Source organism: Pseudorca crassidens, chromosome X (assembly GCF_039906515.1).
Source record: "Pseudorca crassidens isolate mPseCra1 chromosome X, mPseCra1.hap1, whole genome shotgun sequence".
Lineage (NCBI taxonomy): Eukaryota > Metazoa > Chordata > Mammalia > Artiodactyla > Delphinidae > Pseudorca > Pseudorca crassidens.
In genome coordinates, this window is record NC_090317.1 from 80,175,599 (window position 1) to 80,199,714 (window position 24,116).

At 37.8% G+C, this 24,116-nt stretch overlaps 1 protein-coding gene across 9 annotated transcripts in view; it reads left to right on the forward strand.

The window, feature by feature from the left end:
* ARHGEF9 (Cdc42 guanine nucleotide exchange factor 9) overlaps window positions 1–24,116 on the forward strand; it is a 231,362-nt gene that overhangs the window by 128,308 nt on the left and 78,938 nt on the right. For all 9 annotated transcript variants that reach the window (XR_010940123.1, XM_067724474.1, XM_067724469.1 and 6 more), the window contains one exon: window positions 11,236–11,415. Coding sequence is in view for 8 of the 9 variants with exons in the window: in XM_067724474.1 (XP_067580575.1) it covers window positions 11,236–11,415 (180 nt within the window). In the remaining variant the exon portion in view is untranslated. The remainder of the gene's footprint in view (window positions 1–11,235; window positions 11,416–24,116) is intronic.

A 24,116-nucleotide genomic window follows, 5' to 3' on the forward strand; every position in this document is an offset into this window, starting at 1 on the left:
CTGATTCTGTGAGATCTAGGTATGCTTTCACTAAAGAACGCTGTGGTAGTGATCCATGATTCTGCATGTTTTGCCATTTCCTCCTTGATACCCATGGAGGCATGTCTTACTCAGGCATGAATGTGTTAACAAGGCATAATCTACTCTTTCTGTAGGTTAAGGGAGATCACTTAATACTGCATTCAGTATAGGAAAAAGTCACTATCTATCTATTAGAAAATATTTATTAATTTATTTATTTATTCATTCATTCATTTATTAATTACTCCTGGGAACAGAAAATGCCTCACAAACATTTAAGTTACAATACCTTCATTTTACAAATGAGGAAGTAGGAAATAGAGTTATTTGTATCAAAGTTATTCAGTGAAGCCAGTAAAAGAAAATATATTTTTTAATGAGTTCTCTGAAAAGATGACATTCTTCTTTCTAAATCCAGACAGTGGGATAAAAGAGTACTGGCTTAATTCTAGGTCACCTTGACCAATGATTGGTGATATTACCTCTTGTAATCTTAGAAATAATATTATGATCAGGGAGACTGAGACACAGGGCAAGCAAAGTTAAATATGCCTTATAAAGTTGCCTCATCTGCCTCTCTGAGGAAGATCATCTCAGTCATCTGATATCTATGAAATAAATTCTGTCCTCAAATGCGTCCAGAAAAGCTGGAACTAGCTTTCCTCAGTCATTCGTATTACTGTCTTATACCCTTCACCATCAAGAAATTCTTCCTAGGTCTAATAGAGTTTATCATACTATAGCTTCAAGACATTTGCATTTGATATGTTTAAGCCTGGAGTTTTCAAACTTACTGTTTTTTTTTCTTTCTGTTAATTGCCTATTCTGATGATTTCCAATGGTCTTTACATCTTGGTGTATACATCGAAAATAATACATTGTATAAAACAGTAATATTTGTATAGCATACTAAAGTAAAAGGATGAGGCAGCTCATTGGCCTGAAGTGACCAGCCCAGGGATTTCTGGCTGCTCTAGGCCCTACCTATCTATACCACCTGGACATTCAAGGCCCTGTTCCCATCCTTTGCCCATTTTCCCATTGTTTCTCATATTTTTCTTGCTGATTTATAGGAGTTCCTTGTATATTCCAGATATTAATCCCTTGTCAGTTTTCCAAGTTGCAAATAGTCTTCTTCCTGTCATCCTCTTATTTTTTAATGGTTTTGTTTAATTTGAAAAAAAGACATCCTGAATAAAAGAAAACTAACAATTTAAGAATTCTGCTGCTAACTTACCTTTTGTCATCATTAGCATGAGAAGAGCTAGTCATTTTGCAGTTATTCAACATATATCTATTGAGCAGCAACTATATGCCAGGTACTATATTAAACTCTAGAGATACAGCTGTGAACAGAACAACCATGGTCATCATTCCCTAGTTTTATTAAAATTATTTTCAAGACGTTTATCAGGTCCCCTGTCAGGTCTTAGGCTTCCAGGCAAAACAGTACATGATATCTCCAGAGAGTCAAGAGCTGAATGGGGCCCTGGAAATCTTTTCTGATATATGCATTTTAGAGATGGGGACACTGAAGTCCAGACTTGCAAGAGCCTTTCCCTAAAGGGTTTTTCAAACCCTAGGTGATCCAGAGGTTCTTTGATCCACCTTATTTCCCTGAGATCTTTGGAATCTTCCCTGGAGGTCATGGGGTCAATTTGTATCCCATATCAAGGCACTAATTCTATTGGTTTGGGCAAAAGGTTCGTTCGTTTTATCCATAAGATGGCTCTAGTAGCACTTAGTTGTCTTTAACATAATTTGAAACAATTTTGTTAGAATGTATGTGATAGCTGTCATATCAGTGTACATTTTAAAAAAGACATCAAAATTGGTGAATTTTTGTGTGGCCATTTTAATATTGAAGATGGAAGAAAAAAAGCAACATTTTTGGCATATTATGCTTTATTATTCCAAGAAAGGTAAAAACGCAACTGAAACACGCAAAGATTTTTGCAGTGTATGGAAAAGTTGCTGTGACTGATTGAACGTGTCAAAAATGGTTTGTGAAATTTTGTGCTGGTGATTTCTTGCTGGATGAAGCTCCATGGTCAGGTGGACCAGTTGAAGTTAATAGCGATCAAATCGAGACATTAATTGAGAATAATCAACATTATACCACGTGGGAGATAGCCGACATACTCAAAATATACAAATCAAGCATTGAAAATCATTTGCACCAGCTTGGTTATGTTATAATCGCTTTGATGTTTGGGTTCCACATAAGTTAAGTGAAAAAAACCTTCTTGACCATATTTCTGCTTGTGATTCTCTACTTAAACATAATGAAAATGTTCCATTTTTAAAACAAATTGTGACAGGCAATGAAAAGTGGATACTGTACAATAATGTGGAATGGAAGAGATCGTGGGGCAAGTGAAATGAAACACCACCAACCACACCAAAGGCTGGTCTTCATCCAAAGAAGGTGACGTTGTGTATATGGTGGGATTAAAAGGGAGTCCTCTATTATGAGCTCCTTCCAGAAAGCCAAACGATTAATTCCAAGTACTGCTCCTAGTTAGACCAACTGAAAGCAGCGCTCAACAAAAAAAGCATCCAGAATTAGTCAACAGAAAATGCATAATCGTCTATCAGGATAATGCAAGACCTCTTGTTTCTTTGATGACCAGGCAAAACCTTTTACAGCTTGGCTGGGAAGTTCTGATTCATCTGCCAAATTCACCAGACATTACACCTTTGGATTTGCATTTGTTTTTGTCTTTACAAAATTCTCTTAATGGATAAAATTTCAATTCCCTGGAAGACTGTAAGAGGCACCTGGAACAGTTCTTTGCTCAAAAAGATAAAAAGATTTGGGAAGATAGAATTACGAAGTTGTCTGAAAAATGGCAGGTGGTAGTGGAACAAAAGGGTGAATACATTGTTCAATAGTTCTTGGGGAAAATGAAAAATGTGTCTTTTATTTTTACTTAAAAACCGAAGGCACATTTTGGCCAATCCAATAGCTCAATGCATTAGATCTAGACTTAAATCAACCCTCATGGGTTTTGAAACAGAGTGAAATAAATAGTCAACCTTCCTTGCCTATTACCATGGCAGTCCCAGGGCTAATTCATGCCTTTTGTGATTGATTTGATAACGCCTACTGTAATGCCTTCATACTCATGCTCACTTTACTCCTAGGACAGGTGAGGCTCTCAAAAACTACCTCTGTTCAATCAGTTCACACCCACTGCCATATCACCCTATTCTCTTTTACCGTGCAGATGGAGTTAGAGGGCATTTGAAGCATGCTTAACAGTAATATCTATAGACCCCTTCTGCTCCCTATGCCCTGTAATAGGCCTTCAGAGGTCTTCTGAGTCTTTTCTTCTCCAGGACAAACAGCCCTGGTTCCTTCTACCATTCTTCATGGTGTTGCTTTTCAGGGATCTCTCTACCCTGCTGACTTCCCACTGTCTCTGTATCCTTTACTCCATGTTCCTCTGAAAATAGGGCTCAGAATTGAATGCTGCTCCCCTGCAGGGGTGTGATTACCTTCCTATGACTTCTCATTCCACCCTCTCAATCTGTTTCTTCTTCATCCCTAACTGAAAATGACATTAGTTTTTTTTTTTTTGGCAGTCATATTCCACTGCCAACTCATCTTAACTTATATGCCCTTGGGGGGAGACCTTCAGATGGTGGAGGAGTAACACATGGAGATCACCTTCCTCCCCACAAATACATCAGAAATACATCTACATGTGGAACAACTCCTACAGAACACCTACTGAACGCTGGCAGAAGACATCAGACTTCCCAAAAGGCAAGAAACTCCCCACGTACCTGGGTAGAGCAAAAGAAAAAAGAAAAAACAGAGACAAAAGAATAGGGACAGGACCTGCACCTGTTGGAGGGAGCTGTGAAGGAGGAACAGTTTCCACACACTAGGAAGCACCTTCACTGATGGGGACAGGGCGTGCCGGGGGGTAAGTTTCGGAGCCACAGAGGAGAGTGCAGCAACAGGGGTGCAGAGGGCCAAGTGGAGAGATTCCAGAAAAGAAGATGGGTGCTGACCAGCACTCACCAGCCCAAGAGGCTTGTCTGCTCACCCGCTGGAGCTGGTGGGGGCTGGGAGCTGAGGCTCGGGCTTCGGAGGTCAGATCCCAGGGAGAGGACTGGGGTTGGCTGCATGAACACAGCCTGAAGGGGGCTAGTGCACCACAGCTAGACTGATTGGAGTACAGGAAAAAGTCTGGAACTGCCTGAGAGGCAAGAGAACATTGTTTCGGGGAGCACGAGGAGAGGGGATTCAGAGCACCGCCTAAATGAGCTCCAGAGACGGGCGCAAGCCACGGCTATCAGTGCAGACACCAGAGATGGGCATGAAATTCTAAGCCTGCTACTGCAGCCACCAAGAAGCCTGTGTGCAAGCAAAGGTCACTATCCACAACTCCTCTCCCAGGAACCTTTGCAGCCCACTGCTGCCAGGGTCCCATGATCCAGGGACGACTTCCCAGGGAGAACACACGGCACACCTCAGGCTGGTGCAACGTCACACAGGCCTCTGCTGCTGCAGGCTAGCCCCGCATTATGTACCCCTCCCTCCCCCCAGCTTGAGTGAGCCAGAGCCCCCTAATAAGCTACTACTTTAACCCCATCCAGTCTGAGCAAAGAACAGATATCCTCAGGCGACCTACATGCAGAGGCGGAGCCAAATCTAAAGCTGCACCCCAGGAGCTGTGTGAACAAAGAAGAGAAAGGGTTATTTCTCCCAGCAGCCTCAGGACCAGTGCTTTAAATCTCCACAGTCAACTTGATGTACGCTGCATCTCTGGAATACCTGAATAGACAATGAATAATCCCAAAAGTGAGGCGGTGGACTTTGGGAGCGACTGTAGACTTGGGGTTTGCTTTCTGCATCTAATTTGTTCCTGACTTTAGGTTTATCTTAGTTTAGTATTTAGAGTTTATTATCATTGATAGATTTCTTTATTGATTTGGTTGTTCTCTTCCACCTTATATATATATATATATATATATATATATATATATATATATATACACACATATATAATTTGTTCCTTTTTCACTTTTTGTGAGTGTGTATGTATATGCTTCTTTATGTGATTTTGTCTGTATAGCTTTGCTTTTAACCTTTGTCCTAGGGTTCTGCCTGTCTGCTTTTTTTTTTAGTATAGTTTTTAGCACTTGTTATCATTGGTGGATGTGATTTTTGGTTTAGTTGCTCTCTTCCTTCTTTTTTTAATTACTTTTTATTTTTATTGTGATAACTTTATTTCATTTTATTTTCTTTTTTTCCTTTCTTTCTCTTTTCTCCCTTTTCTTCTGAGCTGTGTGGTTGACAGGGTCTTAGTGCTCTGGCTGGGTGTCAGGCCTGTACCTCTGAGGTGGGAGAGCTGAGCTCAGGACATTGGTCCACCAGAGACCTCCTAGCTCCATGTAATATCAAATGGCGAAAGTTCTTCCAGAGATATCCATCTCAATGCTAAGACACAGCTCCATGCAATGACCAGCAAGCTACATTGCTGGGCACCCTATACCACACAACTAGCAAGACAGGAACACAACCCCACCCATTAGCAGAGAGGCTGCCTAAAATCATAAAAGGTGACAGATACCCCAAAACACACCACCAGAAGTGGATCTGCCCACCAGAAAGACAAGATCCAGCCTCATCCACCACAACACAGGCACTAGGCCCCTCCACCAGTAAGCCTACACTACCCACTGAACCAACCATAGCCACTGGGGGCAGACACCAAAAACAACAGGAACTACAAACCTGCAGCCTGTGAAAAGGAGACACCAAACACAGTAAGATAAGCAAAATGAGAAGACAGAGAAACACACAGCAGATGAAGGAACAAGGTAAAAACACATCAGACCAAACAAATGAAGAGGAAATAGACAGTATGCCTGAAAAAGAATTCAGGATAGTGACAGTAAAGATATCCAAAATCTTGGAAATAGAATAGAAAAAATACAAGGAATGTTTAACAAGGACCTAGAAGAACTAAACAGCAAACAAACAATGGTGAACAACACAATAAATGAAATTAAAAATTCTCTAGAAGGAAGCAATAGCAGAATAACTGAGGCAGAAGAACGGATAAGTGACATGGAAGATAAAATAGTGGAAATAACTACTGCAGAGCAGAATAAAGAAAAAAGAATGAAATGAATTGAAGACAGTCACAGAGACCTCCGGGACAACTTTAAATGCAACAACATTCAAATTACAGGGGTCACAGAAGAAGAGAAAAAGAAAGGGACTGAGAAAATATATGAAAAGATTATAGTTGAAAACTTCCCTAATATGGGAAAGGAAATAGTCAGTCAAGTCCCGGAAGCACAGAGAGTCCCATACAGGATAAATCCAAGGAGCAACATGCCAAAAAACATATTAGTCAAACTGTCAAAAATTAAATACAAAGAAAAAACATTAAAAGGGAAAAACAGCAAATAACATACAAGGGAATCCCCATAAGGTTAACAGCTGACCTTTCAGCAGAAACTCTGTAAGCCAGAAGGGAGTGGCAGGACATATTTAAAATGATGAAATGGAAAGACCTACAACCAAGATTACTCTACCCACCAAGGATCTCATTCAGATTCGACAAAAAAATTAAAACATTTAAAGACAAGCAAAAGCTAAGAGAATTCAACACCACCATACCAGTTTACAACAAATGCTAAAGGAACTTCTCTAGGCAGGAAACACAAGAGAAAGAAAAGGCCTACAATAACAAACCCAAAGCAATTAAGAAAATGGTAATAGGAACATACATACCAACAGCTACCTTAAATGTAAATGGATTAAATTATCCAACCAAAAGGCATAGACTGGCTGAATGGATACAAAAACAAGAGCCATATATATACTGTCTACAAGAGAGCCACTTCAGACCTAGGGACACACACATACTGAAAGTGAGGGGATGGAAAAAGATATTCCATGCAAATGCAAATCAAAAGAAAGCTGGTATAGCAATTCTCATGTCAGACAAAATAGGCTTTAAAATAAATACTAAAAAAAATAAAAAATAAAAAAAATAAATACTATTACAAGAGACTAAGAAGAACACTACATAATTATCAAGGGATCAATCCAAGAAGAAGATATAACAACTGTAAATATTGATGAACCCAACATAGGAGCACATCAATATGTAAGTCAAATGCTAACAGCCATAAAAGGGGAAATCAACAGTAATGCAATCATAGTAGGGGACTGTAACACCACACTTACACCAATGGACAGATCATCCAAAATGAAAACAAATAAGGAAACACAAACTTTAAATGATACATTAAACAAGATGGACTTAATTGATATTTATAGGACATTCCATCCAACAACAACAGAATAAACTTTCTTCTCATGTGCTCATGGAACAGTCTGCAGGATAGAGCATATCTTGGGTCACAAATCAAGCATTGGTACATTTACAAAAATTGAAATTGTATCAAGTATCTTTTCTGACCACAATGCTATGAGACTAGATATCAATTACAGGAAAAAAGTTTGTTAATACATGGAGGCTAAACAATACACTACTAAATAACCAAGAGATCAGTGAAGAAATCAAAGAGGAAATCAAAAAATACCTAGAAACAAATGACAATGAAAACATGACAACCCAAAACCTATGGGATGCAGCAAAAGAAGTTCTAAAAGGGGAGTTTATAGCCATACAATCCTACCTCAAGAAACAAGAAACATCTCAAATAAACAAGCTACCCTTATACCTAAAGCAATCAGAGAAAGAAGAACAAAAACCCCCAAAGTTAGCAGAAGGAAAGAAATCATAAAGATCAGATCAGAAATAAATGAAAAAGAAATGAAGGAAACAGTAGCAAAGATCAATAAAACCCAAAGCTGGTTCTTTGAGAAGATAAGCAAAATTGATAAACCATTAGCCAGAGTCATCAAGGGAAAAAGGGAAAAGATGCAAAGCAATAGAATTAGAAATGAAAACGGAGAAGTAACAACTGACACTGTGGAAATACAAAGGATTATGAGAGACTACTACAAGCAACTATATGCCAATAAAATGGACAGCCTGGAAGAAATGGACAATTTCTTAGAAAAGCACAACCTTCTAAGACTGAACCTGGAAGAAATAGAAAATATAAACACATATCACAAGCACTGAAATGGAGACTGTGATTTAAAATCTTCCGAAAAACAAAAGCCCAGGACCAGATGGCTTCACAGGCAGAATCTATTCAAACATTTAGAGAAGAGCTAATACGTATCCTTCTCAAACTCTTCCAAAGTATAACAGAGAGAGGAACACTCCCAAGCTATGAGGCCAGCATCACCCTGATATTGAAACCAGAGAAAGATGTCACAAGGAAAGAAAACTACAGGCCAATATCACTGATGAACATAGATGCAAAAATCCACAACAAAATACTAGCAAACAGAATCTAACAGCATATTAAAAGGATCATACACCATAATCAAGTGGGGTTTATCCCAGGCATGGAAAGATTCTTCAATATACGCAAATCAATCAGTGTGACAAACCATATTAAAAAACTGAAGGAGAAAAACCATGTGATTATCTTAATAGATGCAGGAAACGATTTCAACAAACTTCAACACCCATTTATGATAAAAATTCTCCAGAAAGTAGGCATAGACGTAACTTATCTCAACCTAATAAAGGCTGTATATGACAAACCCACAGCCAACTTCATTCTCAATGGTGAAAACTGAAACCATTTCCATTAAGATGAGGAAGAAGACAAGGTTTTCCACTCTCACCACTATTATTCAACATAGCTTTGGAAGTCTTACCCACAGCAGTTAGAGAAGAAAAAGAAATAAAAGGAATCCAAATCGGAAAAGAAGAAGTAAAGCTGTCACTCTTTGCAGATGACATGATACTATATAGAGAGAATCCTAAAGATGCTACCAGAAAACTACTAGAGTTAATCAATGAATTTGGTAATGTAGCAGGATACAAAATTAATGCACAGAAATCTCTTGCATTCCTTTACACTAATGATGAAAAATCTGAAAGAGAAGTTAAGGAAACAATCCCATATATCATTGCAATGAAAATTAAAAAATAGCTAGGAATGAACCTACCTAAGGAGACAAAAGACCTGTATGCAGAAAAATATAAGACACTGATGAAAGAAATTAAAGATGATACCAACAGATGGAGAGATATACCATGTTCTTGGATTGGAAGAATCAACATTGTGAAAATGACTATACTACCCAAAGCAATCTACAGATTCAGTGCAATCTCTATCAAAGTACCAATGGCATTTTTCACAAAACTAGAACAAAAAATTTCACAATTTATGTGGAAACACAAAAACTCCACATAGTCAAAGCAATCTTGAGAACGAAAAACATACCTGGAGGAATCAGGCTCCCTGACTTCAGACAATACTACAAAGCTACAGTAAACAAGACAGTATGGTGCTGGCAGTAAAACAGCTATATAGATCAGTAGAACAGGATAGAAAGCCCAGAGATTAACCCACGCACCTATGGTCACCTTATTTTTGATAAAGGATTCAAGAATATACAGTGGAGAAAAGACAGCCTCTTCAGTAATTGGTGCTTAGAAAACTGGACAGCTACATGTAACAGAATGAAATTAGAACACTCCCTAACACCATACAGAAAAATAAACTCAAAATGTATTAAAGACCTAAATGTAAGGCCAAACAGTATAAAACTCTTAGAGCAAAGCATAGGCGGAACACTTTGTGACATAAATCACAGAAAGAACCTTTTTGACCCACCTGCTAGAGAAACGGAAATAAAAACAAAAATAAACAAATGGGACCTAATGAAACTTAAAAGATTTGCACAACAAAGGAAACCAGAAACAAGATGAAAAGACAACCCTCAGAATGGGAGAAGATATTTGCAAATGAAGCAACTGACAATGGATTAGCCTCCAAAATTTATAGGCAGCTCATGCAACTCAATATCAAAAAAAAAAAAAATCCAAAAATGGGCAGAAGTCCTAAATAGACATTTCTCAAAAGAAGATGTACAGATTGCCAACAAACCCATGAATGAATGCTCAACATCACTAATCATTAGAGAAATGCGAATCAAAACAACAATAAATAGTAGTATAAATAAATGTCAACACATTATTGGCACAAATTATTAATTTGCAAACTGTTTTAAAGACACTCATTGATGGCTGAATTGGAGGGTAAGAAGAGCTAAGATAAGTGAGATTTTGGTAGGGGTTGGTAAAGGGCATTGAAGCCAGGGATGAGGATCTTCCTGGAGTATGCCTAAATGACTTCATTGCAAGCTGTGTTAGAGGAGACAAAATGGAGTTAGGACCAGAAGTGATAAGTCATTCACCATAAATGCTCCTCATTAGGGGCCCAACAAGTGTTATAATAATCACATTTAGCTTTTGGATGAAAGCAATTGACCATAATTCATTCTCACCAGAACATTTTCACATGCTAATGATTTCTAATGAGGACAGTGGCCATTAGTTAAAAATCTACACCAGTAGTTTTAGAACGGAACACTGTGTTTGGTTTCTTTTGCCCTGACTTACAATGTGTCCTGAGTCTGATTGTGTTATCTCGGTGCTCTCTTATCAGACCAAGAATCTCTTTCATTGATTCTTCCTTCATCAGTGGCTAGCTGTATTAATTCATCCATTTATTCACAAATGTGTCCTAAATACTTACCCTGTTAAAAACAACATGCCTGGCCACTTGTGAACTTGCTGGCTAAGCTCATCCAAACTCTCTCTCCTAGCCAGCTACCTTAGATGGCTAAGACACCCACTTTAAAGAATGGTTTGGTTTTGTCAATTCCTGTTCCCTTTTGGGAAGTTTTCCTACCTGACCTTTTGGATTGGTCCTATAAGAAATAGAACATTAGAGTTGTGAATCAATCCAGCTAAACCAGTAACTCACTACTAAAGCAAGTGAAAATGTTTGTGTTTACCCAGATTCTGATAAAGGGTCCTATGACTTTTGGGGGTCCTTGTCATAAAAGGCTCTATGCTCTGGAGTCTGCAGTCTGAAGACCTTTGCTTGAGATCCATCTTTCCTAATTATTCACTGGTGGAGTGACTTCCTTCTTTAAACCCCAATCTTCTTGTATGAAAAGTGTAAATGGTTATTCCCTGTCTACTTCATGATACTGAAATAAGGCTCCCAAATGCTCAGGAAGTGGTAAAGCCCCCAGGGAGTGAAGGGCATCCTCAACCTGGGCTTTTGCTTTGTCTGCAGGGCTACCTGAAGCAATGCCGGAAGAGAAGGGACATGTTCAGTGATGAGCAACTGAAGGTGATCTTTGGGAACATTGAAGACATCTACAGGTTTCAGATGGGCTTCGTAAGAGACCTGGAGAAACAGTACAACAATGATGACCCCCACCTCAGCGAGATAGGACCCTGCTTCCTGGAGCACGTAAGCATCTTCCCCTTTGGGGAGGGTTTTGAGAGATGTTTGGAAGCCATGGAAGGAGTCTCTGAGCTATTTGGTTCTGCTCAGTTGCTTTGCCCCATGGTAGGGGATGGATTCCTCTCTGACCCTGATGTTCATCCCCTTGCTAGAGTATGAGGACTTAGGAAGGTACTGTGATTTGTCCAAGGACTCTTCTTCTTTACTGTTCTCCATGCCTTTTTTTTCTCCTTCCAGATAATTATCAGTAGGATTTTTCTTCAACTTCTCTTCTCTGCTCCTATGGGGCTCAGTTTCCATGGGACCCAGTGCTTTGGGAGGGACTCTGAACATATTCATATATTCCAGGAATCTGAGAAAGGAGAGACCATGGTCAGCATGAAACTAGACCCCTGCAAGGCATTTAAGGGAGAACACTAGGGTAGGGGAAGTGACAAGTGTAGGAAAAGGGGCTACATGATTTAGAGGAAGGAACACTAGGAAACAGGGAAGTGAGGATGTGAGTCCTGTCTATAATGATTGTCTGGGTAACTTTGGGTAAGTTCCTTACCGTCTTTGGGCTTCCTCACATGGATTTAAGAAGGTTTCACTTTATACCTCTGTGGTTCTCTAATATCTTTTGTGTCTTATTCACAGGTGACCTAGTTGTTTTGACAACTCTTCTCCCCCGTTTTATAAAGTATTTATTTTTAAAGAGATAATACATGCACATGGTATAAAATTCAAATGACACATGAAAGTGTGCAACTAAGAGTAAGTTTTCTTGCAAATTCTCCTGCTTTTACTATGGGAATGTGTAGTGGGGGGATAACCCTAAGGCCACCCATATGTTCAGTGATTTGCTACAAGTCCCGGGACTCAGCATATAGTCATACTCATGGTTGTGATTTAATACAACTAAAGGATACAAAGCAAAATCAGCAAAAGGAAAAGGCACATGGGGCAAAGTGTGAAGGAAACCAAGTGTAAGTTTCCAAGAGTCCTCTCCCAGTGGAGTCATACAGGATGCACTTAATTCCCCTTGCAATGAGTTGTGACAACACTTTTGAAATGTTGTCCACCAGGGAAAATTATTAGGGACTCAGTGCCCAAGATTTCTATGGGTGGCTGGTCATGTAGGCACCCTCTGCCTAGCATGTACCAAAATTCCAGACTCCCAGAAGGAAAGCAAGTATTCTGCATAAACCACATTGTTCATACAAATAGTTTAGGCACAGTGAGCCACTCTCGTCAGGGAATGGTGAAAAATCTCTTGAGATCCAAGTTCCAAGATGCCAGCCAAGGGCCAACCTTTCAAGCAGGCCTTTTTAGGGATAGCAGTCTCAGGCCTGATATGTTAACTCTTTTTTGCACAGTATTAAACTGGTTCAGCCATTCCAGAAAGCACCTGGGTAGTATTTATCAAAGTTAAGCATGTGTATGATCTTGGGTTCCATTCATGAATATATATCACAGAGAAATTCTCATAGAGGTCCACGAGGGAACATTTACAAGGCTGTTGATTGCATGGCAGTGTTGTGTGTGGTGGAGTGCAGTTAGAAACAACTTAGGTATTTATCACCAGGGTATGGATGAGAAACATAATGGGGGATGCTTACTGTAAGGTATTATATAGCAAGGAACAAGAGACTAGTTGTATGTACCCAATAGCAATGTGTGTAAATATAAATATAGTCTTGAGCTGGGAAAGTAGAATATGGAATAGTGATTCTCAATTGGAGTCTACCCTGTGCATTGTAGGGTGTTTAACAGCATTCCTGGTCTCTATCTACTGGAGGCCAGTAGCAACCTCCTAGTTGTGACAACCCAAAATGTCTCCAGACATTGTCAACTTTACCGAGGGACAAAAAAGAACCACTAATCTATTAAAATGATCATATACTTTTACACTGTAATCTGTTAATGTGGTGAATTTGGTTTGAATAATTTTCATATGTTAAATGAACATTGTATTGCTGGGATAAACCCCACCTAATCATGGTGTATTATCCTTCTTTATGTATTAGTTTGCTTTTTAAAAAATATTAGATTGTTTACCCTCTTTTAATTCAGTTCTAGGATTTATTTTTTTTTAGGATTTCATTCTTTATCATCTTGGTTTAGGTATAATTTACAAACAATAAAATTCACCAAATGTCTACTTCGATGGGTTTTGACAGGTGCATATAGTTGTGTAACTACCACCGTAATCAAGATATGGAACATCTCTATCACTTCATCAAGTTCTAATGTTCTCCCCTTGTTGTCAGTCTTTGCTCTCACCCTTGCCCTTGGCAAACACTGATCTGCATTCTGTCACCATAATTTTGTTTTTTTAGAATGTCATATAAATGGAATAATGCAATAGTGATATTTTGTTTAGCTTCTTTCACTTAATTTCTTTGATATCCATCCATATTTTTGCATGTATTAGTAGTTGGTTATTTTTCTTTTTATTGCTTAGCGATAATTCCATTGTGTGGATATACCACTCATTCACCAGTTCATTCCAGGACATCTGGGTTGTTTACTAGGTTGTTTCCATCTGTGGGATTACTGGGTTGCATTGTAGGTATTTGTTTAATTTTATAAGATACTGCCAAACTGTTTTCCAAAGTTACTGTATCATTTTGCATTCTCACTTCTAATATATAAGGGTTGCAGTTGTTCCGCATGGTTGTCAGCACTTGGTATTATCAGTATTTTTAATTTTAGGCATTCTAATAGGTGCATAGTGGCATTTCATTGTGGGTTTAGTTTGCATTTCCCTAATGGCTAATGGTATTGAGCATTTTTTTCATGTGCTTATTTGCCATCTGTATAAAACCTTTGGTGAAGTGTCCTTGTCTTTTGCCCATGTGGGTTGTCTGTTTTCTTACTATTTAGTTCCAAGCGTTATTTCTGTATTCTGTTTGCAAGTCCTTGGTCATATATGTGATTTTCAAAGGTTTTCTCAGTCGTGGCTTAGTCTTTCATTTTTTCTTAACATTGTCTTTGAAAAGCATAAACTTTTAATTTTGTTGAAATTCAATTTATTACTTTTTCATGATTCATGTTTTTTTGTTTCTTATTTAAGAAATCTTTGCCTAACCCAAAGTCACAAAGCTTTTCTACTGTTTTCTTATAGAAATTATGTAGTTTTATTTCTTATATTTAGGCTATGATCATTTTTGAGGTACTTTTTATATATGGTGCAAAATAAGGTTCAAGGTTAATTTGCTTCCATGTGGATATTCAGTCATTCCAGCACCTTTGTTGAAAAAACTATTAATTTCTCCATTGAATTACCTGGGCATCTTTGTCAAAAATCAATTGATCATATATGTGTAGTTCTATTCTTAGGAACACTATTCTGTTCCAGTGATCTATGTGACTATTTATATAGTAATACCACACTGTGTTTTCTTCTTGTTTTAATTGAGATATAATTGTCATATAGCATTATATCAGTTTCAGGTGTACAACATAATAATTTAATATTTATATATATTGTGAAATGATCACCACAGTAAGTCTAGTTAACATCTATTACCATACATAGTTACAATTTTTTTGTCTCACTGTCTTGAATAATGTAGCTTCATAGCAAGTCTTGAAAGCAGGTAAAGTCCTTCAAATTCATACTTTTTCAAAACAATTTTGGCTATTTTAGGTGATTTCTATTTCTATATAAATTTATCTTATCACAAGGAGAATTTTGTTCTCTTCTTTTTATTTTATCTATATGAGATGATGGAAGTTAAATAAACATTGTGGTAATCATTTCACAATATATGTAAAGCAAGCCATCTTGCTGTACACCTTAAACTTATACAGTGATGTTTGTGAATTATTTCTGGATAAAACTGGGGGGGGTGGTGGGAAGAATCAGCTTGCTTAGTTCTACCAAAAAGCAAGGATAACAACAACAAAAAAGAATTCTTCCAGCATTTTGATTAGGATTACATTAAATCTCCCAGCATTGTTTCTAGTTTTCACTTGTATAGGTCTTGATCTTATTTTTTAAAATTGATTTCTAAGTAATTAATTTTTTGCTGCTTTATAAATTGTATTTTTATTTCAATTTCCTATAGTTTGTTGCTATGATATAGAAATGCAACTCATTTTTTTTTTACAGCTGTCCCTCAGTATCTGCAGGAGATGTGTTCCAGGACACCCTGCAGATACCAAAATCCACAGATGCTCAAGACCCTTATATAAAATGGTATAATATTTGCATATAACCTATGCACATACTCCCATATACTTTAAATCATCTCTAGATTACTTATTATACTTAATGCAATGTAAATACTATGTAAATGGTTGTAAATAAAATGTAAATGCTATATAAATTTTTACTGGCATGCAAAACAAAGTTTTGCTTTTTGGAACTTTCTAGATTTATTTTCTGAATATTTTCCATCTGCAGTGGTTGAATCCACAGATGCAGAACCTGCCAATATGGAGGGCCAACTGTATTGACTTTGAATCCTGGCACATTATTGAATTCAATAATTGGGTCTATTTTTTTTTTTAGATTCCTTAGGATTGTATACATATACAATCACGTCATTTCTAAATAAAGGCAGTTTTTTTTATTCTTTTTCAATCTGTATGACTCCTATTTCCTTTGCTTCTCTTATTGGACTAGCCAAGACCTTCACTACAGTGTTAACTAGAAGTGGTAAGAGCAGGCATCTTTTGTTTTGTACCTGATTTTTAGGGACAAAAATTCAGCATTTACTATTAAGAATGATATTAACTTTAAGTTTTTCACGATCACCCTTTATCACATTGGGGAAGTTTCTTTCTAATCCTGGTTTGCTGATGGCTTTTATCATAAATGTATTTTATCAAATGCTTATTGAAATTATTGAAATAATCATATGTTTTTTCTCCTTTAATCTGTTAACATGGTGAATTGGATTGGGATAAGTCCCTCCTAATCATGGTGTATCATCCTTTTACTGTACTATTTTGCCTGATTTTTAAAATTAGGTTACTTGTCTTTTTATTATTAAGTTCTAGTATTTTTTTATACGTTGATGCAGGTTCTTTATTAGGTATGTGTTTTTCTGATTTCTTTTGATATGTATGGCTTGCCTATTTAGTTTTCTTTAATAATAGTTTTTTTAAGTCCATGTGTAATAATTCCATCTTGATATTTTTGGTCTACCAATTTCTATTTTCTATTATTTCTCTTAGGTTTTGCTCATGTCTTATATTCTCATGCACCAGGTTATTTTTTTTTTTTTTTTTTTTTTTTTTTTGGTGGTACGCGGGCCTCTCCCGTTGTGGAGCACAGGCTCCAGACGCGCAGGCTCAGCGGCCATGGCTCATGGGCCCAGCCGCTCCACGGCACGCGGGATCTTCCCAGACCAGGGCACAAACCTGTGTCCCCTGCATCGGCAGGTGGACTCTCAACTGCTGCGCCACCAGGGAAGCCCACACCACGTTATTTTTGAATGAGTACTGAACAATGTATATAAAAAATTGTAGAGATTTTTGTAAAACTTGGAAATAATTTCAAACTTACAGAAAAGCTAAAAAAATAAGAACAGTATAAAGGGTACCCATACAGGCATACCTCAGAGATGTAGGTTTGGTTCCAGACCACCACAATAAAGTGAACCACACAAATTTTTTGGTTTCCCAGTGCATATAAAAGTTATGTTTACATTATGCTGTTGTCTATTAAGTGTGCAAGGCATTATGTCTCAAAAACAATATATATGCCTTACTTAAAAATACTTTGTTGCTGAAAAATGCTAACCACCATCTGAGCCTTCAGCAAGTCATAATCTTTTTGCTGGTGGAGGGTCTTGCCTTGACATTGATAGCTGCTGATCAGGGTGTTAGTTGCTGAAGGTTGGGGTAACTGTGGCAATTTCTTAAAATAAAACAATGAAGTTTGCTGTCAATTGATTTTTCCTTTCATGAATGATTTCTCTGTAGCATGCACCGCTGTTTGACAGTACTTTACCCACAGCAGAATTTCTTTCAAAATGGAAATTCTCTCAAACTCTGCCACTGTTTTAGAAACTGAGTTTATTTAATATTCTAAACCTTTTGTTGTCATTTCAACTATCTTCACAGCATCTTCACCAGAAGTTGATTCCATCTTCAGAAACCTCTTTCTTTGCTCATCTGTAATAAGCAACTTCTCATCCATTAAAGTTTTACCATGAGATTGCAGCAATTCAGTCACATCTTCAGCCTCCACTCCTAATTCTACTTCTCTTGCTATTTCCACTACATCTGCAATTACTTCCTCCACTGAAATCTTGAACTTTTCAAAGTCATCCATGAGGGTTGGAATCAACTTCTTCTGAACTCCTGTTAACGTTGGTATTTTGACCTCTTCCCATGAATCACGAATGTTCTTAATGGCACCTAGAATGGTGAATCCTTCCCAGAAGGTTTTCAATTTGCTTTGTCTAGATCCATCAGAGGAATCACTGTCTATGGGAGCTATAGCCTTAAAAATGTATTTCTTAATCATAAGACTTAAAAGTCAAAATTACTCTTTGATCCATGGGCTGTGTTAGCAGGCATGATAACAACATTAATCTCATTGTACATCTCCATCAGAGCTCTTGGGTGACCAGGTGAATTGTCAATGAGCAGTAATATTTTGCAAAGAATTTTTTTCTAAGCAGTAAGTCTCAACAGGGGACCTAAAATTTTCAGTAAATCATGTTGTTGTAAACAGATTTGCTGTCATCCAGGCTTTGTTGTTCCATCTATAGAGCACAGGCAGAGTAGATTTAACATAATTCTTAAAGGCCTCAGGATTTTCGGAATGGTAAATGAGCACTAGCTTCAATTTAAAATCAACCAGCTGCATTAGTCAGCCTGCCTTTTTTTTTTTTTTTTTTTTTTTTTTTTGTGGTACGCGGGCCTCTCACTGTTGTGGCCTCTCCCATTGCGGAGCACAGGCTCCGGACGCACAGGCTCAGCGGCCACGGCTCACGGGCCCAGCCGCTCCGTGGCATGTGGGATCTTCCTGAACTGGGGCACAAACCCGTGTCCCCTACATCAGCAGGCGGACTCTAAACCACTGCGCCACCAGAGAAGCCCCAGCCTGCCCTTTTAAGCTTTGAAGCCAGTCACTGACTTCCTCTCTAGCTGTGAACATCCTAGAGGGCATCTTCTTTTTATGGAAGGCTGTTTTGCCTACACTGAAAATCTGTTGTTTAGTGTAGCCACCTTCCTTTATTATCTTAGCTAGATCTTCTAGATAACTTGCTGCAGCTTCTACATTAGCACTTGCTGCTTCACCTTGCACTTTTATGTTATGGAGATGGCTTCTTTCCTTAGACCTCATGAACCAACCTCTGCTAGCTTCACTCTTTTCTCTGCAGCTTCCTCACCTCTTTCAGCCTTTGTAGAATTGAAGAGAGTTAGATTCTTGTTCTGGATTAGGCTTTGACTTAGGGGAATATTGTGGCTGGTTTGATCTTCTATCCAGACAACTAAAACTTTCTCCATATCAGCAATAAGGCTGTTTCAATTTCTTATCATTTGTGTGTTAACTGGAGTAGCACTTTTAATTTCCTTCAAGAACTTTTCCCTTGCCTTCACAGCTTGGCTGTTTGGCACTAGAGGCCTAACTTTTAGCCTATCTCGGCTTTTATCATACCTTCCTCACTAAGTTTAATTATTCTAGCTTTTGATTTAAAGTGCGAGACATGTGTCGCTTCCTCTCACTTGAACACTAGAGGCCATTGTAATGTTATTAATTGGCTTAACTTCAGTATTGTGTCTCAAGTAATAGTGAGCCCCAAGGAGTGGGAGAGAGATGGAGGAACAGTGGAGCAGTCAGAATACACAACATTTATACACTGAATTCACCTTCTTACCTGGGTGAGATTTGTATCACCCTCAAGAAATTACAACATTAACATCAAAGATCACTGATCACAGATTACCATAACAAATATAGTAATAGTGAAAAAGCTTGAAACATTCCAAGAATTGCCAAAATGTGGCATAGAGACATGACGTGAGCAAATGCTGTTGGAAGAATGGCGCCAATAGACTTGCTCAACCAGGATTGTCCCAAACTTCAACTTGTAAAAACAATGTGAAGTGCAGTAAAGTGAAGTGCAATGAAATGAAGGATGCCTGTATACCATTTACCCAGATTCACCTAATATTAACATTCTATTTTTTAGTTTTCTAAGGAACCTCCATACTGTTCTCCATAGTGGCTGTATCAATTTACATTCCCACCAACAGTGCAAGAGGGTTCCCTTTTCTCCATACACTCTCCAGCATTTATTGTAGATTTTCTGATGATGCCCATTCTAAACGGTGTGAGGTGATACCTTATTGTAATTTTGATTTGCATTTCTCTAATAATTAGTGATGTTGAGCATCTTTTCATGTGCCTTTTGGCCATCTGTATGTCTTCTTTGGAGTAATATCTACTTAGGTCTTCTGCCCATCTTTTGATTGGGTTGTTTGTTTTTTTGATACCATATGACCCAGCAATCCCACAACTGGGCATATACCCTGAGAAAATAACTCAAAAAGACACATGCACCCCAATGTTCCTTGCAGCACTATTTACAATAACCAGATCATGGAAGCAACATAAATGCCCATCAACAGACGAATGGATAAAGAAGATATGGTACATATATACAACGGAATATTACTCGCGATAAAAAGGAAGGAAATTGGGTCATTTGTAGAGACGTGGATGGACCTAGAGACTGTCATACAGAGTGAAGTTAGTCAGAAACGGAAAAACAAATACTGTATATTAACACATATATGTGGAATCTAGAAAAATGGTACAGATGAACCGGTTTGCAAGGCAGAAATAGAGACACAGATGTAGAGAACAAACATATGGACACCAAGGGGAGAAAGCAGGGGGAAGATGGTGGTGGGATGAATTGGGAAATTGGGATTGACATATATACACTAATATGTATAAAATAGATAACTAATGAGAACTTGCTGTATATCACAGGAAACTCCACTTCACTGTGCAGTAGAAACTAACAGAACATTGTGAAACAACTATATCCCAATTAAAAAAAAAAAAGCATTCTACTGATTTTGATGAATCACTTGAATGTGCTCACCCTCTCCTAACCCCTCCTCCCCTCTCTCTACATTTACACACATACACACACACACACAAACAAACACACGTACACATATATACACGTATATGTTTTTTCTTCAGTCATTTGTGTTTAACTTGCATACATCAGTAATCTTTACCCCTGAATAGTCCAAAGTGTATTTCCTAAGGAACATTCTATGGAGACAATTTGAGGCTCTGGATGATGTGATTCTTTCAAACAGAAATTTATTATATTTTTCAATCTTTTCTAACTATTCTCAGTGGTAAGATTTTCTAAAACTATTTAGTCTGCCGCTACCAGAAATAGAACCTCTGACTATCACTTTTTATGATCCAGTGCCATAATTTTTTGCCACTTGTGTTTTACTATTTTCAGGGCCAGTCATCTCTCATTACCCTTCCTTTAGAGAATTTACCAGCTTTTCCTACTTATATATTTATTTTTTTAAACATCTTTATTGGAGTATAATTGCTTTACAATGGTGTGTTAGTTTCTGCTGTATAACAAAGTGAATCAGCTACATGTATACATATATCACCATATCACCTCCTTCTTGAGCCTCCCTGCCACCCTCCCTATCCCACCCCTCTAGGTGGTCACAAAGCACGGAGCTGATCTCCCTGTGCTATGCAGCTGTTTCCCACTAGCTACCTATTTTGCTTTTGGTAGTGTATATATGTCAATGCTACACTCTCACTTCGTCCCAGCTGAACCTTCCCCACCACGTATCATCAAGTCCATTCTCTATGTCTGCATCTTTATTCCTGTCCTGCCCCTAGGTTCATTAGAACCTTTTTTTCCCTTTAGATTCCATATATATGTGTTAGAATACAGTATTTGTTTTTCACTTTCTGACATACTTCACTCTGTATGACAGACCATAGGTCCATCTACCTCACTACAAATAATTCAATTTTGTTTCTTCTTATGGCTGATTAATATTCCATTGTATATATGTGCCACATCTTCTTTACCCATTCATCTCCCAATGGACACTTAGGTTGCTTCCATGTCCTGGCTATTGTAAATAGAGCTGCAATCAACATTGTGGTACATGAGTCTTTGAATTATGGTTTTCTCAGGGTATATGCCCAGTAGTAGGATTGCTGGGTCATATGGTAGTTCTATTTTAAGTTTCTTAAGGAACCTCCTTACTGTTTTCCATAGTAGCTGTATAAATTTACATTCCCACCAATAGTTCAAGAGGGTTTCCTTTTCTCCACACCCTCTCCAGCATTGATGGTTTATATAATTTTTTTAAAAACATCTTTATTGGTGTATAATTGCTTTACAATGGTGTGTTAGTTTCTGCTATATAACAAAGTGAATCAGCTATACAAATACATATAACCCCATATCTCTTCCCTCTTGTGTCTCCCTCCCTCCCACCCTCACTATCCCACCCCTCTAGGTGATCACAAAGCACCGAGCAGATCTCCCTGTGCTATGCGGCTGCGTCCCACTACCTATTGGTTTTACATTTGGTAGTGTATATATGTCCATGCCACTCGCTCACTTTGTCCCAGCTTACCCGTCCCCTACCTGTATCCTCAAGTCCATTCTCTAGTAGGTCTGCATCTTTATTCCCGTTCTGCCCCTATGTTCTTCATGACTCTTTTTTTTTTTTTTTAGATTCCAAATATGTGTTAGCATATGGTATTTGTTTTTCTGTTTCTGACTTACTTCACTCTGTATGACAGACTCTAGGTCCATCCACCTCCCTACAAATAACTCAATTTCGCTTCTTTTTATGGCTGAGTAATGTTCCATTGTATATTTGTGCCACATCTTTATCCATCCATCTGTTGATGGACATTTAGGTTGCTTCCATGTCCAGACTATTGTAAATAGAGCTGCAATGAACATTGTGCTGCATGACTCTTTTTGAATTATGGTTTTCTCAGGGTATATGCCCAGTAGTGGGATTACTGGGTCATATGGTAGTTCTCTTTTTAGTTTCTTAAGGAACCTCCATACTGTTCTCCATACTGGCTGTATCAATTCACACTCCCACCAACAGTGCAAGAGGATTCTCTTTTCTCCACACCCTCTCCAGCATTTATTGTTTGTAGATTTTTTGATAATGGCCATTCTGACTGGTGTGAGGTGATACCTCATTGTAGTTTTGATTTACATTTCTGTGATGATTAGTGATGTTGAGCATTCTTTCACGTGTTTGTTGGCAATCTGTATATCTTCTTTGGAGAAATGTCTATTTAGCTCTTCTGCCCATTTTGGAATTGGGTTTTTTGTTTCTTTGCTATTGAGCTTCATGAGCTGCTTGTAAATTTTGGAGATTAATCCTTTGTCAGTTGCTTCATTTGCAAATATTTTCTCCCATTCTTAGGGATGTCTTTTCGTCTTGTTTATGTTTTCCTTTGCTGTGCAAATGCTTCTAAATTTCATTAGGCCCCATTTCTTTATTTTTGTTGTTATTTACATTTCTCTAGGAGGTGGGTCAAAAAGGATCTTGCTGTGATTTGTGTCATAGAGTGTTCTGCCTATGTTTTCCTCTAAGAGTTTTATAGTGTCTGGCCTTACATATAGGTCTTTAATACATTTTGAGTTTATTGTTGTGTCTGGTGTTGGGGAGTGCTCTAATTTCATTCTTTTACATGTAGCTGTCCAGTTTTCCCAGCAACACTTACTGAAGAGGCTATCTTTTCTGCACTGTATATTCTTGCCTTCTTTATCAAAAATAAGGTGACCATAGATGCATGGGTTTATCTCTGGATTTCTATCCTGTTCCTTTGATCTATATTTCTGTTTTTGTGCCAGTACTATACTGTCTTGATTACTATAGCTTTGTAGTATAGTCTGAAGTAGGAGAGCCTGATTCCTCCAGCTCCATTTTTCTTTCTCAAGATTCCTTTGGCTATTCAGGGTCTTTTGTGTTTCCATTCAAATTGAGAATTTTTTTTGTTCTACTTCTGTGAAAAATGCCATTGGTAGTTTAAGGATTGCATTGAATCTGTAGATTGCTTTGAGTTGTACAGTCATTTTCACAATGTGGATTCTTCCAATCCAAGAACACGGTATATCTCTCCATCTGTTTGTATCATCTTTAATTTCTTTTATCAGTGTCTTATAGTTTTCTGCATACAGGTATTTTGTCTCCTTAGGTAGGTTTATTCCTAGGTATTTTATTCTTTTTGATGCAATGGTAAATGGGAGTGTTTCCTCAATTTCTCTTTTTCAATTTTTTCATCATAGTGTATAGGAATACAAGAGACTTCTGGGCATTAATTTTGTATCATGCCACTTTACCAAATTCATTGATTAGCTCTAGTAGTTTTCTAGTAGCATCTTTAGGATGCTCTATGTATAGTATCATGGCATCTGCAAACAGTGACTGTTTTACTTCTTTTCCATTTTGGATTCCTTTTATTTCTTTCTCTTCTCTGATTGCCATGCATAAAATTTCCAAACCTATGTTGAATAGTGGTGAGAGTGGGCAACCTTGTCTTCTTCCAGATCTTAGAAGAAATGGTTTCAGTTTTTCACCATTGAGAACGATGTTGGCTGTGGGCTTGTCATATATGGCTTTATTATGTTGAGGTAGGTTCCCTCTATGCTTACTTTCTGGAGAATTTTTATCATAAATGGGTGTTGATATTTGTCAAAAGCCTTTTCTACATCTAC